Source organism: Ptychodera flava, chromosome 16 (genome assembly GCF_041260155.1).
Source record: "Ptychodera flava strain L36383 chromosome 16, AS_Pfla_20210202, whole genome shotgun sequence".
NCBI lineage: Eukaryota > Metazoa > Hemichordata > Enteropneusta > Ptychoderidae > Ptychodera > Ptychodera flava.
The window spans coordinates 8,035,342-8,051,908 of NC_091943.1; the positions used below are offsets into that span (position 1 = coordinate 8,035,342).

Sequence of the window (16,567 nt, forward strand, 5' to 3'; positions counted from 1 at the left end):
CTTCAATATACGTACAAAGTTTCGTCGATTTTAGTTGAGTCAATTCAGATATATATTCACAATTAAAAAAGCTCATAAAATATGCAAATTAACTCTTAACTTTCATGTCACACCTTTACGTCTTTCATGGGGTATAAATCCTTACGTAATCAAAATTTTTATTGAATCTCATCCAATTCCTAGCAGCCGTTCTCATTGTATGTCTTTTTTTCCCTAAAATAGTTAATTATGCAAATGAGCATGAAATATGCAAGCCATATTAGCAAAAATCTAGTCAGTTCTTGCCATTAGTATACGGTGCCTGTCTACCAAATCTGACTTGAATCATGAGATATCGTGTAAACAGACAGACAGATAGACAAGACACGCACACAGAGACAGACAGACATCTCTACGACATTAGCTCACGTGTTCACACAGGTGAGCTAAAATGTTCGGTCTCTTCCCAGGGAGTCTCCTGCACTGCATTTCAGACAATCGATCTCTCAGAAGTCCGTTTCTGCATCTAGGGCTTAAAGAGACGAAAATACCTAAAGAAGACAGAAGACACCCAGGTCAATGTAATATTATTGCAATAACTCCCGCTGCAGTCGCTTATACACTCGATTTTAGTACAATTCGTTCATAGTACTCGCTTATCGGCTCGTTGCATCGTACCAACATCTCCTGTATACCTTCCTGCGGCGGGTGTTATTACTTAATTTTATTCACGTCAATACAAACTTTTGGCGTATTTTTATGAACTTTATCTATTACATTTTAGAAATTCATCGTATTTGTACTTCATATACAACAGGGAATTACTTCTCCAATTTTACTTCGAATCCATCGCAATGCCACACAAGTCTGCCATCTTCTCCTTTAGCTGATTCTTGGCGAAACAATTGAAAACAGTCTTCAAGAAACTCATCATGTAAATCCACCGGTATGAAATCAAGGTGTGTCAGTAAAGGTCTCATAAAGGCTGTCAGAGTGAAAAGACAGAGTGGACAATTACTATATACTCTGATATCAAACCTTACATGCATCGGCTACAACTTGTACTACGATATATTCTTTACAATGTAGCACATGCATGGATTATTTGCGAGTTCTCTGAATGTATTTTCGGCACACATGTTAATGATGTCTTATAGTGAGGTTTGAGGGCTTATACTGCTAACAGAGTAAACTGTACAAGCGTTAAAGTGGGCGAGGGAATACCTGATTTCCGAATTGACATAACATATTAATTACTCTATTAAACTATCGAGGGCGGGGAGCCTACAAAGACAGGCCTGACGTACATAATTGTACACGAAACTACATGTTTTATATTATGCACAAGGTGCTGTCTTTGATAATGGTAGCGTTTTAACTTACGCCCTGGCTTGTATGCCATAATTTTCATGACTAAATATTTGACCATCTTCTGTCATCCGTCATGGTGTTCTGGTATCTTTGTCTAAAATTGTTTTTCACAACAACAATGAAATAAAAACACCCTACCAAATACACATGTTGTTCACGTTTTATCTCAATTAATAGTGGACTGTATCTTGCCACTTTTGATCCCTGGCTGTTGTCAACATGACACTTGTCTGCCATACCTTAAATACACCTGAAACCCATATGATCTCAGGGGTCATTTATTTGTGAAGATAAAATCGTTTCGTCCATAATTATGTAGTCATATTTTTCTGCTTACAATAATTATTATTACGTCTCCCATAAAAACTTGTGCCCATCCGTATTTGGAAATCTATGATGATCAAACACGTTTTAAATACTTGATACCTCAGTTTGTAAACGGTAGACGGTTTGAACGGCTTTTCAAGTGAACAGAGGGCGCCACTAACGTGGATATCCTAGTGTTCTCACGTGACACGATTGGAAAGAAAATATCTGAAGGAAAACAATATCAAAAATCTATTCTCCCTTTGTGATCTTGCTGTCGTGAGTAGGCCATGGCATGACACGCCACTGTGACTTATGACACTTGAACGGGGAAGTGGCTGGCAAAAGCTGGGACATTTTGATCTTTTTATTGACAATCTCAGTCTGACACACCTTGCGGAGTCAAGTATTATGGCCCATTCATTTTGACGACATTGTTAACAATAACGCGCAGACGAGACATTTAAACAGACCTCACCTTTGTGTTCTTCTTTCGTCTCCTTCGAAATGCTGAGGTTGCAGATTTCTATAGTTCGTGGATATTTCTTGAAACCAGCTCGTGTTATTAACTTATCCAAATCTTCCGAACTTCCAAAGAAGGGGCAATACTTTGGTTGAAAATCCTAAATGTAAAGGATGAATTTATCACTGAATATTGAGACAGAGAGAGAGAAATTACGAGAAAAAGCTAATTTCTTTCAATGCGAGAGTTAAATTTCCAATCCCAGAGTCTGGCTCGTTTTGCCTCTACTGTGCATCGGCAAAGAAATAAGTTACTGATTTATTGAAAGCGAATCGCGATAGCATTTGTCTAAATGGTAAAAACAATGACGACATATTTCTGTATGTGGCTTTACGGTGGTGTCAATGTAAATGGTGATGTAAATCAATAGAATCTTCAAGCACTGAATCTTATCTTAAATTTGTGTTTTTAATACTTTCATCTTATAGATTAATTGGCTTTTGTAACATATCTTAAGCAACGTTACTAATCTTATGGTCAACTTCTGAACGTAGTCTTGAGAAGTCATTGTTTAACTCTCTTCTCCGGGTTGAATCTGGGCAAAATTGGATAAGATGTATTAAAAAACGTATAGTGACTAGTCATTGGGGTGTCATCATACATTGTGTTTTCTCAGGCCTAAGAGTCGCCTAAAACAATGTTTGCCTCAGCCTTATGCCTCGTAAAAAGACTGTTTGAGGGCGCCTCTCGGGCCATCGAGTGACAAACATGACAATTTAGGGGCAGTATGTGTATACTGGTGCCCACTGGCTCAAAAAGTGTTACCAGAACTTATTACAGCTCATTCAAAACAACATTTTGAGTGCAATCAGAGTCATCATGCGGTATATCATGGATTTTCACTTCTCTTTGCGAAGAAAATGGCAGCACAGTGATCGTTGTGAAGGTGCCAACCCACTTCCCGGTGGAAGCTATATCCGTTCTTTTTAAATGTATTAAGCGCGAATTTGACTGAGAACCAGAATTGTATTCCGGAAGTCAGTGATGATAATACGGTACGGCCCACAAAGATACTCCAGACACAACGTGGGCTCGGCATTGTTAATAACGAGAATTTCACAGTTGGCTAAGGTACTTTTGCGATGCTGGCAAAACTCAAATTGGATGGTTGGAAGAGGAGCGATACAACACAAAGAACCGAAAGCAAAAGAGGGTATGACACAAATTAGGTCGTTATCTACTCATGATCGTTCAACACGACGGAATCTTCAAAACATGGTATTTATTGACATTTGTGATCTAACGTTGCAATCGTAGGAGTGACAATGTGCATGACATGGCCAATTCTCATTTTTTTAGACATTCAAATAATTCGATGGGCTTGAAATATTATCAGTTTGCCAAGATCTACCGATTAAGTTACAATTTGCAGGTATTGAATATCCAAGGTGTACGAACAAACAACAAATTACCTTGAAGAACTTTTTCCATTTAGCAAGTGTTACAATCTTGTTATACACGTACGGAAAGCTCTGGTTTTCTCCTCGAATAACATTGACTAAGAGGGAGCCGTTTTGCTTCAGACACCAGTGAGCATTATGAAACACCTTTCCTTTGTTTTCCATCCACTGGAGAGCCACATTACAGAAAACCTTTGTGAAAGCCTTTTCAAAGTGAATGAAGGTGTCCTGAAAAGACATAGCGTCTGCAACAAGGTAATTGGTTTTCCCGGCAACAGAGTTGTTCTGCTTTGCAAATTCTAAAGCAGTTGCAGAAATGTCGATACCTGAAAATTACAAAGTTTAACGTAAAATTAAGCCGACGTAAAAGTACCTGTGAGTACGTTTGTGAAATTCTGCATTAGAACGAAAGTATATCACTTAAGATGGTTATCGTCATGAGTGCCTCCTCTGTTTTAAGTGAGTTTAGTTTCTGTCCCTAAACTATGGTCGCATGGCTCAAAACAGACCAGCTGATGGACTGCTCTATATTATTTTTCTTTAGGTTCGTTTAGAAAGAATTTTCTGTCAGGCTAACGCAATTATTGCTGCTAGCGTCATTCGTTGGTGCTTTGGCATCGTAAGATATAACACAATATATCTGGGTTTAATTTGCTTTCACACTGTACACTACCTAGGTTGATTAAACACGACTGGAACTAATTTTGGATAATTGGATGGTGAAGTAATGTCGATATAATCTGCAAATGTAACCTCACTGCTTTTCTTCGTAAGTTACACACTTGTTTTTATGAGTAATTTGTAATATTGCAACATTAAGGTATAGGGCACCTAACACTTTTGAAAAATGTGAAAAATATAAAGCTCAAATTATCCCAAATTAGTTCCAATAGTGTTATTAATATAAGTATTGTCATTGAAACAAAGAAGATGGCGGTGTCGTCTGTTATCAAGACATGTGATGATAGCTGAGGAACTTCTCGATATTTTGGCGAGAAAATTGGATTAGTGTTACAAGCCACAAACTGACTAAGTTGCCGTGTATTCAAGTTACAACACCTGTTTGTTTTTCCTTGGGCCTGAGAGTCAACACATGGAGTCACAGACTTTTCGCAAACACCCTAATCGCAGCAATGTGGACGAAAACTCAAACTTTCTGCGTGTAATAAAAATCAGCGGCTTTCCAAAGCAGATAAGTGCTGGTGCCGCTAAAGTTTACAAGCAAGAAACGTTTCGTTGATTAGATGTTTCCTTACTATGGTAAGACGCATCCAATTCAGTTTCTGCTCTGATTTCACATGTCGTGTGCGGAACACAGCTGAAATTGCCATCGCGTTATACAGATTCTCACCTATTTGATTCATTTAGTTAAAGTTTCCATGCTCGGCTTTGCTTAGCACACAGTGCATGCAAGGATTCACGTACAATTTACATATACACAACAAGTATTACTGTCAGTCAATTTTCTGTTGCTTTTCTATCTACTTTCCATACCTGTTACAGAGTTCACATTATGTCTTTCTGCTATCATCTTGGTCAACTCTCCCGTTCCACACCCGATATCCAACACGTTATCGCCCTCCTTCCAGTCATCTTCCCACATAGATAACAACCGCAGTCCAAAGTTATGTTGCCCATCTCTATGGTTCGAGTACAATGCCCAACTCTTCTCATCCATGTCTTCAAAACTGATCGATCACCTTACAGTCAAAACGATCCAGCGGCCAGCCTCCCTTACAATAAAAAACCAGATGTGAACTGAAAATGCCAACGTGTTTTGTCATTAAATATGGAAATTTGGAATCGGCTGAAGTAAAAATGCTGAATGATTTTCAATAATTTTTTTTCTTAGTATCTTCCATGTACGAAGCAAGTTTCCTCAACTGTGGGCAAGTCAATCAAGATATAAAGTTCATTAAATATGTAAATTAGGAATTGGCTAAAGTGAAAATGTTTAATGACTTTCCATAACGTTGTATCATATTATCTTCCATTTACAAAGCAAGTTTCGTCACTTTTGGTCAAGGCAATCAAGATGTATAACCCTAATTAGGAAAATTCATTGAATATGAAAATTAGGAATTGGCTGAAATAAAAATGCTTAATAGCTTTCAGTAATGTTTAAATTATAGAATCTTCAATATACATACAAATCTCGTCAGTTTTGATTGAGTCTATAAAGGTATATATCCCTAATTAGGAAAGTTCACCAACTATGCAAATTAGCAACTAACTTTCTGGTCACTCCTTTATGTCTCTCTTGATGGATAAATCCTTGTATGATCAACATATGTAGAAAACTCGAACAATTTTGTGCTGTCGTTCTCATTGTATGTCTGTTTTTTTTCTAAAATCGTTAATTGTGCAAATGAGCATGAAATATGCAAGCCACTTCAACTAAAACTAATCAGTTCTTGCTATTCTCAAACAGAATCTGTGTACCAGATTTGATTCTGATATGGTCAGCCAATTTTGAGACATCGGGCCTACAGACAGACATACAGAAAGACACACACAGACATACACATAGACATATATAGACAGACATCGCTGCGACATTAGCCCACGTGTGTGAACACGTGAGCTAAGCTAAAAAGGTAAACAGCCCTACAAGTACCTATACACTGATTTCAATTACCAATCTTCCGATTGTGTGTAAAAGTACAATTAACTGTTCTGTTGTCTGCCTTTCGTGAACTTAAGTTCGTGACCATGGCCCTTCTGCATGAGAGAAGATTCTCCTGGCTTAACTTTTTTCACTTGCTGAACGAATACATGTCAGCAGTATTATCATCCTACAGGTAGTACTGAGTATGCTGGGATAAATCACGGTTATTTCGCAATGTCCAAGTCAGATAACGCACAGGGCATTATCACCTGTTTATAGATCAATAAGAAAAAGAGCATCAACTCGTAAAATTGTTAATCCATCAATGAAGAGTGAAGCCCATGTTGACCTGAACTTCTTCATTTAAATGGCATGATTTCTGGAACCATCGTGTGCAATCAGAAAACAACTTCTGATGAATATAAACAATGTAAGAACAGACTTACATGCAGTATGTGACACAAATAGTCCAAAAACACCCTTTGTTGCAACTTAGACACCAAAAGCAACAACATTCAATTGCAAACCCTCCATCACGGCTCAACAAAGAACGAGAATAATGCCTTCTCTAAGAAATTAGAATCAATAAGAACTCCTTGTCACAGCAGGAAACAAACGATACCATTTACTGAAAGTTAAGCTTTCAATATTCTTTACACAAATAAACAAAATTTATAATGAACAAACCATTTGTATAGGATCGGCCATATATATCCTTAATAGAAAAGATATGACATAATAGAGAGGTTATGACACTATTACAATTGACAATGATACTAGGAGCAGATGATACCACACACAGTTACATGCACAAAAGAAAATGCATTTACTGGAACACACAAATACCGGAACATCGATCCAGCAAAGCATGTACATCATAATATTAAATCCTCCCATAGAGTTTTAGATCTGTTTAAGCTACATGCTTCTAGCAAAATCCAGTGGCCAACAGATCGTGGCACGTACATATGATAGCCTATAAGTAGCCGCTCAAGTCAGATACAAATACTTGAAAATTCATAGTTTACTTTATCAAACCAGTAGTCAAAAACCAAACAGTATATATTATATATATATATATATATATATATATATATATATATATATATATATATATATATATATATATATATATATATATATATATATTATATATATATATATATGATACTGAACAAAACTCATCAAAAAAATAGAAGCAGCAAAAGTGCAAAAAATGAGATACTCATTACATTAGATTTATATACCAATAATATCTCAAAGCAATCAAGCTCCTTGATAAAACATTATATTCTCCTGGAACACACTATGTCTACAAAATGACCAAACTGCCTACAGAATGCTTCTAATGTATATGACAAACTTACGAGAACGGTATAAATATAGCGGGAATGGTCCCAGTTACCAAAAATTAGGTAAATTCAGTCAATTTTACAAAATCATAAAAAAAACTGTTTCTCATGCTGATATACTGATTTCACATATTTTTGACCTTGGCCTTATAATCTGTTCGTAACTGCCCTCCCTCCAGCATAAGCGAAAACATGCACCCTTCCCACTGAATAATAATGTCCAATGCCTTACAGTATCTATGGCCTGTCTGCTCCCAACTCAACAAAAGTCCAAACTCCCTCACTGCTTTCTCCCCATCACTAACACTGCCTAATCAGCCCTGAATTTCTATCAATCAAAGCATTTTCCCTCCGACCTTTTTGCGGTATCCCCTGCAAGGAATTTTCTCCATGACCACAGTAAAATTGACTTGTCTCCTCGCCCTCTGATTACTTTTAAATTTGCCAACCAGTTAAAAAACCCGCACACTAACATGTTTTTGTTTGCTGCACCTACAAAATGTATGTGGGAATCGTCTTAGATGGCATTAAACGAAGTCCTGAATTGCAAAATCAGGGACTGTTCCCAGATTTGCAAAAACAGCCTTCTAGGACAGCAGTCAGGGATTGGCTTTAGATTCCCGGATGGCAAAAAAGAGGTCTTGGAATGGTTCCTGATTGCAAAAAGCCGCAATCTGAGATTGTTCCCCAGCAGCCGCACTCTCAGGGACAATTGGTACCCATTCATGTTCCAAAAATAACGGAAAACCGGCGTTTTTTGTTCAAGCAAAGTCCGCGACAACAAGCAAAAAGGTTACTTATTTCCAAAAGGACGTCCATAAAATAGCCCTTGAAACCTGGGAAATTATTTTCGTAGATGTACAGCCATGCAAGCCGATGCCAGTAATTTTGTGTAAGGATGTCTGCCTCCGCATTGCGGGTTGAGTGCTTTGTAGTAACTTTGTTTTGAGCTTGCTGGATTCGAAGCCTGGTGTTCACCGACATTGTCGATTAACTTGTTGTGTTCTTGCTACCCACCCACCGGGTGATTCCGGAGAAACTCCCCTGTATAGCGTTCGCCCCACTCACTGCGTTCATCACATTCACACGTTGCCCGTAAAAATAGAAAAACATCATCGCGTTCATCCCACTCAAACATTCACAAATCACAAACTTAAACCAAGTCTACCACTCACCCACCCTTTCCCCAGTTTTTGTTTTGATTACTTCTTTTTAACTTTCACTTCAGCATTAACCAATTGAAACGGTTTACATTGTTTGTAATTTCATTTGTAGGGCAGCCTGACCTTTAGTTTTGAACACATGGAATTCTTAATGAACAACAGGGACAAGTTACCCATTCAAGCCCATACTTGAGGTGTGTGTGTGTGTGTGTGTTGTTTTTCACTTATTTAAAGGGTTCGGCTAGGCTAGGCTAGGCCAGGCTAGTCTCGACTAGGCCTGAGTTTTGGAGGTTGCCTACCTTAACATACCTGTGCAACTCAATACATAACTCGCTGTAGCCGTCTGTTCTTACCTCAATGCTGTAACTGTGTCAAGGTCGACGAGTCACTAATGGACCATTTAAGGACAATCGCTCAGCCCTCCAGGGTATTGTAATCATGGAAGAAAAGATCTGTCTTTTCAATACCTCCATGATTAAAATCTACTTACATTTCGCGTAAACTTGCTCTGGTTGTTGACGTGTTAGTCTGGTTTTGATTGTATAGTGTACTACAATGGAAGTGGCCTGATACTGCCGGAAACAATTCTCGTTGAAATGACACCAACTGGCAAACCTTTAACCGTATGTCAGCCATGAGGGCGCTGTTGGTAACAGTTATGTGATGGTGGCGTCGTGACACTTAACTTTTCGCAGCTTTCAGGGTAATACACAGACATTAGGCCGCAATTCAAAATTTAAAAGCAATGCATTATAAATAATGAAAGATGTTATTCGCTTAACGAATCAAAATTTCTTATTCGCCCCGCAGCGGTGTGGATAAGAAATGTAACTTTTAAGCTTATTATTCGCCCGGCAGTGGTGCGAATAAAGAAGTTAAATTTCTTATTCGCCCCACAGCGGTGCGAATAAGAAAAGTAAATGTTTTACTCGACCCGCCTCTGGTCGGAGAAGGACTGAACGTTTCATTCGCCCCGCAGAAAGCGGATAAGAAAAAAGAATAGTTATTCGTCCCGTAGCGAAAATCGTCATCCCCCGACAAGGATCAGGGACATGTTAAATAGACAAAACGAATTCGTGTCGTAAAGTTCCAGGGAGAACGACATTGCACTTTTTACTTGCCCGGAAAGCTTGGAAACGGAAAGCCGGAACAGAAGGTCGGACGGCCTTCTTGGCTCGAGTCGGAGTATCAGAGCTTTACACTAAGTTGACTTGACTCACTGCCTGTGGCACAAGACGACTCTGATTATGACATTAAAATGTGTTTCAAGCCTTGGTGTATCCAAGGTCGGCAGTCGCCATTAAACCACCATCATCCATCATCCATCCACAACATTTAGCAGCAACGTTTGTAACGGTAGTTAGGTGCATTTGTACCAATTCTGAATGCCGTGTATACAATCATTGGAATTCAGAACAACGGTACAACATATTGTTGACTAAACTGAAGGGCCGTGCTTTACAATTTGCTGCTCATTGTGGGCAAGAAATTGATACCTATGACGGTTTATGTAAGTTGCTTCTAAAACGGTTCTCACCTAGTAGGTTTGCAGATGATTTCCGTCTGCAGGTCAAAACTATTGTGCGAAAGAAAGATCAGTCATTACAAGATTTGGCCCAAGAAATTAGAGAAATGATGATCAAAGCATATCCGAATGCTACTGGTGAATGTTTGGAAGGCCTCTGTATTGATAGCTTGATGATGGCTGTGAAAGATGTAGCTATTCAACATAAAATAAGTGAAGCGGGTAGAAAAAAGATGCTACCCTAGAAAGTGTTGTTCATGAAGCGCAATGCGAGGAAAGTTTCCAGTAATTTTGTCAAGGTAAAGGAAAGTCTGCTAACATTCGGGCCACAAGTATCGGTGATGATGTTTAACGTCAAGTGCAAGCGAAAGTTACTGATGACGTGTTATTACGAATACTCGATCGTTTGGAACGGTTAGAAGCTGCACAGTCAGCAAAATCGGGAAACCGAAAGAAACTTGTATGCTGGATTTGTGGAGTTGAAGGAAATCGAAAAGTTCAATGTCCTCAATACAAAGCCAGTCAGTCTGATGTGAAAGGACAGTCGTCAAACTCCAAAGGGTTGGGAGAGCCGGCCCCGGGGGGGGGGGTCACTTCCATTACTTGCCTATATGTATACGTGCCGCCCGATGGGGCGGGTATTTCAGCAACTTGGTCTAAAATGGGGGGTATCAATTCCACTGTAAACCAAGGTCTAAAATGGGGTTGATTTTTGAGTGCCACACAAGAACAAATTTCAACCGTCTGTTCCCGTCTCGCTCGCAGGGTTCTGAGCTGCACTTGATAAGCATCGATATCTTTTTCTGTGGCAGGGGAACTATTAAAGAGACCCCCTGGCTTACGCCAAAGTAAATATCGACTTGGTTGTCAAACACCGTCACTGATTGGTCAGAACTCCATATATGGAAGATTTTTGCCCAATAGAAAATACCCAAACAAAGTGGCTCCTAGTATTGATCATGACAGACAGGTCAACCATGGCCACATGAAGTAGTGTTGCTTTACAGATGAACAGCGAGGTTTGTTGTGAATTGCAATTTCAAAAAAACCCACCAGTCAGACTGTAACTGCAGATAATTGATAATTTGTAGAAGCTTGACCAAAATTCGGTGAGGGTGAAAGACAAAATTTTCTTTCATCAAATTTTTTTGGTATTTCCTTTTGGAAATCATGGTTTGGCCAGCAACAACATAGTCCTAAACGCGGTACAGTGGTAGGCTTTGCCGGGGCAAATACTTGCTTTTTCCGTTTTAAAAATTTTGACGCTTTGACTTTTGACCTGGGTCAAAGGTCATAAAGGTCTAAAATGGGGTCCTAAAATAACGGGATTTTAGGTCTAAAATGGGCCCTGGGTTTTATACCTGCGGCCGCACACCCCTACCACTTCTCTGAACAGGTACCCCCCCCCCCCGGGGGTCTGATCATAGAGAGGGACAGTGATGAATCAAAGTCACTTTTGTTTTGGGGCGTTACAGTGAATGAACCTTTTCACTTGCAAGCACATGCACGTGTTCTATTTCCATGTTCAGGCCGGCGATGCAGTGCAGTGTAAGCCGAGTAGTAATTGTCACAAGTATTAAATTACAAAGACGTCAAGTTTTTGCAATTTTTAGAATAATTTTGCGTCAAATACCAAACTGTCACTTCTGTATGAAGGGAATTGTTTCATCAGTTTGATTTGAAACAGCAATATAAAATACTGTGTCAATTAAGCTTGGAAATCTTTGCTGAATTTTGCCAGATAAGGCCAAAAACAAGAAGTCAAAAACAAGGCATAACAGGAGATAAAATCTAAGGCATATGAGGTGGACTCAATAGCTAGGTATATAGGGAGTTGAAACGAGTTGCGAAACACATGTCACTGATATAACTTGTCCCTTGCCAAACACAAATTACTGACTGATACAACCAACAAAGTCAAAGAAACAAAGACATACCAGCAGGGCTCGAAATTAGCGGTAGTCCCGCGTCCACAGACTACCAACTTTTCCCTGGGGCTACCAAACCCATGAAATGGTAGCCCACACGGACTACCAAAGCCTGGGACATGAAATTACTTAGTGGGCGACATGATGTTGATCGCTGTGAGATGACCGACGCTCGGTCCGAGAGTCAACCCAGCTTGACACAGAAAGGCCTGACTATGACTTTGTTATGCAAATTAAAATGCGACAGTGCAGTCGAATTTGTTGCGACAAACTTTCAATAATTTATCACTTCTGAACTGATGTACTTGGATGACAGGCTCGGGAAATGATGGCCAATGAAATTTTAATTTTCATAGTTATTTAATCACAATTTATCAATCACAATTCATGAGGGAAAATGCCAAGAGGATTTGACCGGTTGAGAAGGGCTTGACTACGCAGTTTCTGCGTAGTGAAGCGTCATTACGTATTCATGGTGACCCCTGGCCAGCTGTCAATATCTTTTGGGGCTTTTGTCTTTTGGCCTGCTTTGCATATGCGTCGTTAGACACGACCTGCCAATCACCCAGGTAGTCAATTAAACTATTAATTGACTGTTCACCGACCCAATTAACACTATCCAGCATTATCAGTCATATTTTAATCGCGTGGCCCGGGTGGGCACAACGTAGGAACGCATGCATTTCTATGTGTACGTTTCACTTGTGGTGTTGTTTGTACCATCTTGCGTTTGAAGTCCTTGTTTCACCTACAGCATTACCTTCAAGGTGACAGGCTTACTATTAATGTTCAGTATCATTGCACCGAGTTCTGCCCACGGTGAAAACCACCTGTTTTGCCTACTAATTACTGCCCGTCGCTGCCCGTCCTGAATGTAGCCTATCATAGCTACAGTAATCAGTCAATATATAATACCCCGCGCCTTATACTTTTTATAGAAACTTGTAAAATCATAGTCCGAGCCGTAAAATTTTGTGAACCCATGTGAAAACATAAATCATTTATCAGTTTTGATACATACTCCTAAATTGTAAGTTTGATTGTAAAATCGAGACCACATTCAAGGGCTATGCAGACCGTCCATGTACGCACACACAGTGACAAGAAGGCGCAAACAGATTTCAGATTTCAGATTTCAGATTTATTTATTTCGATACAAGGCCTCGGCCCATCGTACATTTGAATTGAAAGTAATATGAGAAAGAGACTGTCATTTACAAGACATCATAGAATAAAAATTAAAAAAAAATTACAATGATGAACATACAATATTTAAGACAAAAACCAGGTATTATTACTCCAAGTTAGATACCGTTTCCTCCCTTCTCTTAAAGGCTTTCCTTAGATAAATTGCTAAATTTCTAATTACGTGAATATTTTCTGTGGCTAGTATATGGATAACCTTTCTTTCAGATGGATTTTCGATGTATGACCTTGAAATATACTGTGATCGTATGTCTTTATACAACGGACATATTAATACAAAATGAAATTCATTTTCAACAATATCAACACCACGAGCATTTTTACAGTATAGACAGATCCTGTGTTCACGTGATATCTTTAAATGGCGACCAACCTCAACATTAAGTTTGTGACTTGAACAACGGAAATTTGCAAGAATGATTTTATGAATACCTGTGAGATGATTTAAATATCTTTCTGGTTCAAGTTGTGACTTAAATTGACAATACAGACTTAATCTTGATGAATGTGTAATATCAAAATGCCATTCTTGTCGATAACAATCCTGTACTCTCTGAGAAAAAACATATAAAAATAGTTCTGTATTCCCAACCTGCTGTTCTATCCAAACTATACCGAATCCATATCTGAAAAGCAGATTTTTTACATGAGTAGCCCACGTTGTTCTACCCGCATCATCCAGTCTTTTAACAATTATAGCAAGCTTTTGATTGTCTATTTTCCCCCATTTGTAATAATTTTAACCAGTACGAAATACATTTCTTAAAATAGAAACAACATAAAGGTAACCTGCCACACTCACCAAGAACTGCTTGTGTATTTACACTACTGTTCACACCAAGTAAGTATCTACAGAATTGTAAATGTACCCGTTCAATTACATCTGAATATTCATATCCCCACAATTCACTGCCATAACAGATGGCTGGGGCAATAACAGAATCAAACAATTTGAATGAATTTTGTATTGAAAAACCGCCGAGTTTTCTAATAATTGCTTGTAATGAAAAAAGACCCTTTAAACCCTTTGCTGCAAGATTTTTCTTGGCGGGGGACCAGGACAACCTTGAAGAAATTAAAAGACCCAGGTAATTGTAATGTTTAACTACATCCACTTTCTTTCCACCAAAGACCCACTTTTCGTAATTTCTTAAAATACCCCCGTTTCTAAATACTATAATTTTTGACTTGGATAAATTTATTTGCATAGCCCATTGCTTACAGAACTTCTCCAATTGATTTAATTTGCGTTGTAATCGAATGGGCGAGTCAGCAGCATCTGCAACGTCATCTGCATACATTAGCATACCAACCATAGGAAATTCCTCGTTTATGTAGATACCACTTGATTCACTCCCCATGTAAGTTGAAAGTTCATTTATAAAAAGCGTAAATAAAAATGGGCTCAGCATACACCCTTGTCTGGTACCAATATTACAATCGAAATAATCTGTAAGGCCTTCCTTGCATCTTACACAGGATTTACTATGTGAATACATAGAGCGTAAAACCCTCAATACTTTGCCATGGATTCCATATGTGATTAATCTGTGCCATAATAGTTCATGATTCACTCTGTCAAACGCTTTCGAAAAATCGATAAAGATTACATAAAACCGACCACCTCTGACAGTTATATATTTTTGGACGAAAGACTGCAGACAAAAGATTTGATCAATTGTAGAGTACCCTTTTCTGAAACCAGCTTGTGCTTCAACAATTTTGTTATTTTCAGATGCCCAGGTCACCAATCTGGTGTTTAAGATTTTAGTGAAAAATTTACTGCACACAGATAACAATGTGATTCCCCTGTAGTTATTCACATCTGTGGTTGGCCCTTTCTTGTGTAGAGGACAAATAACCCCTCTGCACCAATCTGTGGGAAATATACCAGTGTCAAGAATAGCGTTGAAAAATTGACAAAGATGAGGTGCAAAAATGTCACAAAACTCTTTAAAAATTTCAGCTACAAAACCGTCTGATCCCGGGGCTTTACCATTTGGGAAGCTTTTGATGGCTTTCTGAACCTCATGAATGGTAATAACACTATTTACAGTTGTAGGATTATCATTTGTACACAATAAACAATCTTGATCATGTCTATATACTTCTCTACTAATACAATTTCCAAATTCGACATCTTTTTCAATGTCACCATCATTATTTAACAGATTTTTAAAGTAATTATACCATTGTGTTGGTGATATACTAGGATGATCACAAGATGTACCCCGTAACTTCTTTATTACAGCCAGAAACTTTTATAGGATCATTGCATTTTGCCACCAAGAAATCTCTCTGTTGATCCTTGTAGGACTTTAACTTGGCTGTACAGACAGTTTTATAATGATTTCGAAATAATTTATAGTTGTTTAAGTCTTGAACGGAATTAGAGAAGCGAAATTTCTGAAGCAAATCAAATTTTTTCTTCCTCATAGCAGTGCATTCATCATCCCACCAAGGTTCAACAGTATTTCTTATGTTTCTGGGATTACTACCTCCTGCACGTGATTTCATATCTTTACATGTTTCGGAAATAATATCATTCAATACATTAAGTGCCTTATTTACATTTCCATTTTCAACTTCAAATGAATAATTATGAAACTTATGCTGGATGTTTTCACTAAACAAATTCATTCGAGCATTGTCAGCCAAGTCAGGTTTCCATATGTATCTATAATTTTGTGAAACCTTGATTTCACTCTCAGTGACAGTGTTCGGATTTATCTTAAACGATAGCTCACAGTGTACAGGAAAATGGTCTGAGAGGTCAAATGTATTAACCATGAAGTTTTCAATATTGTCAAAAAGTGTACCTGATGCGATTATATAATCTACAATACTTGCTCCTTGATTTGCGGTGCATGTGTATTCACCATTTTTATCCCCTTCAAAGCGACCATTCAACAAATGCATACCAAATTTACAACAACATTCAACAAGACTTCTACCAAAATTGTTAATATTGTCATCTTTAGCAATTCTTTCTAAATTAAAGTAATCTACCCCACAATCAAATAAAGCGTGCTCATTTACATCAGAATCATCGATTACATAATCATGTAGATTTCCAACTCTGGCATTAAATCCCCCGCCAAAATAATATCACGCGTGTTACAAGTATCAAAAATCTCTTCAAGACAATTTTCTGAACGCGTGATACCGTTGGTTTCCTCAGTTCTATAAACTGGAGATCTTCAGGT

At 38.3% G+C, this 16,567-nt stretch overlaps 1 protein-coding gene across 6 annotated transcripts; it reads right to left on the reverse strand.

Annotated features, from left to right (window-relative positions):
• Positions 1–556: 556 nt before the first annotated feature.
• On the reverse strand, positions 557–12,298 carry LOC139152702 (malonyl-[acyl-carrier protein] O-methyltransferase 2-like). Of its 6 annotated transcripts, none has more exons than XM_070725998.1 (5): positions 9,193–9,329; positions 5,074–5,312; positions 3,592–3,905; positions 2,135–2,279; positions 557–964 (listed from the first exon to the last, which is right to left on the reverse strand). In XM_070725998.1, the coding sequence occupies exons 2-5, from the start codon at positions 5,255–5,257 to the stop codon at positions 801–803; spliced, it is 807 nt and encodes a 268-aa protein (XP_070582099.1). In that variant the 5' UTR covers positions 5,258–5,312; positions 9,193–9,329; the 3' UTR covers positions 557–800. The 6 variants fall into 6 exon arrangements, with proteins under 6 accessions (XP_070582099.1, XP_070582101.1, XP_070582103.1 ...); XM_070726000.1 differs by lacking the exon at positions 9,193–9,329 and adding an exon at positions 12,165–12,298 and having other exon boundaries at positions 657–964; XM_070726002.1 differs by lacking the exon at positions 9,193–9,329 and adding an exon at positions 12,165–12,284 and having other exon boundaries at positions 657–964; positions 5,074–5,308.
• Between the last annotated feature and the right edge of the window lie 4,269 nt (positions 12,299–16,567).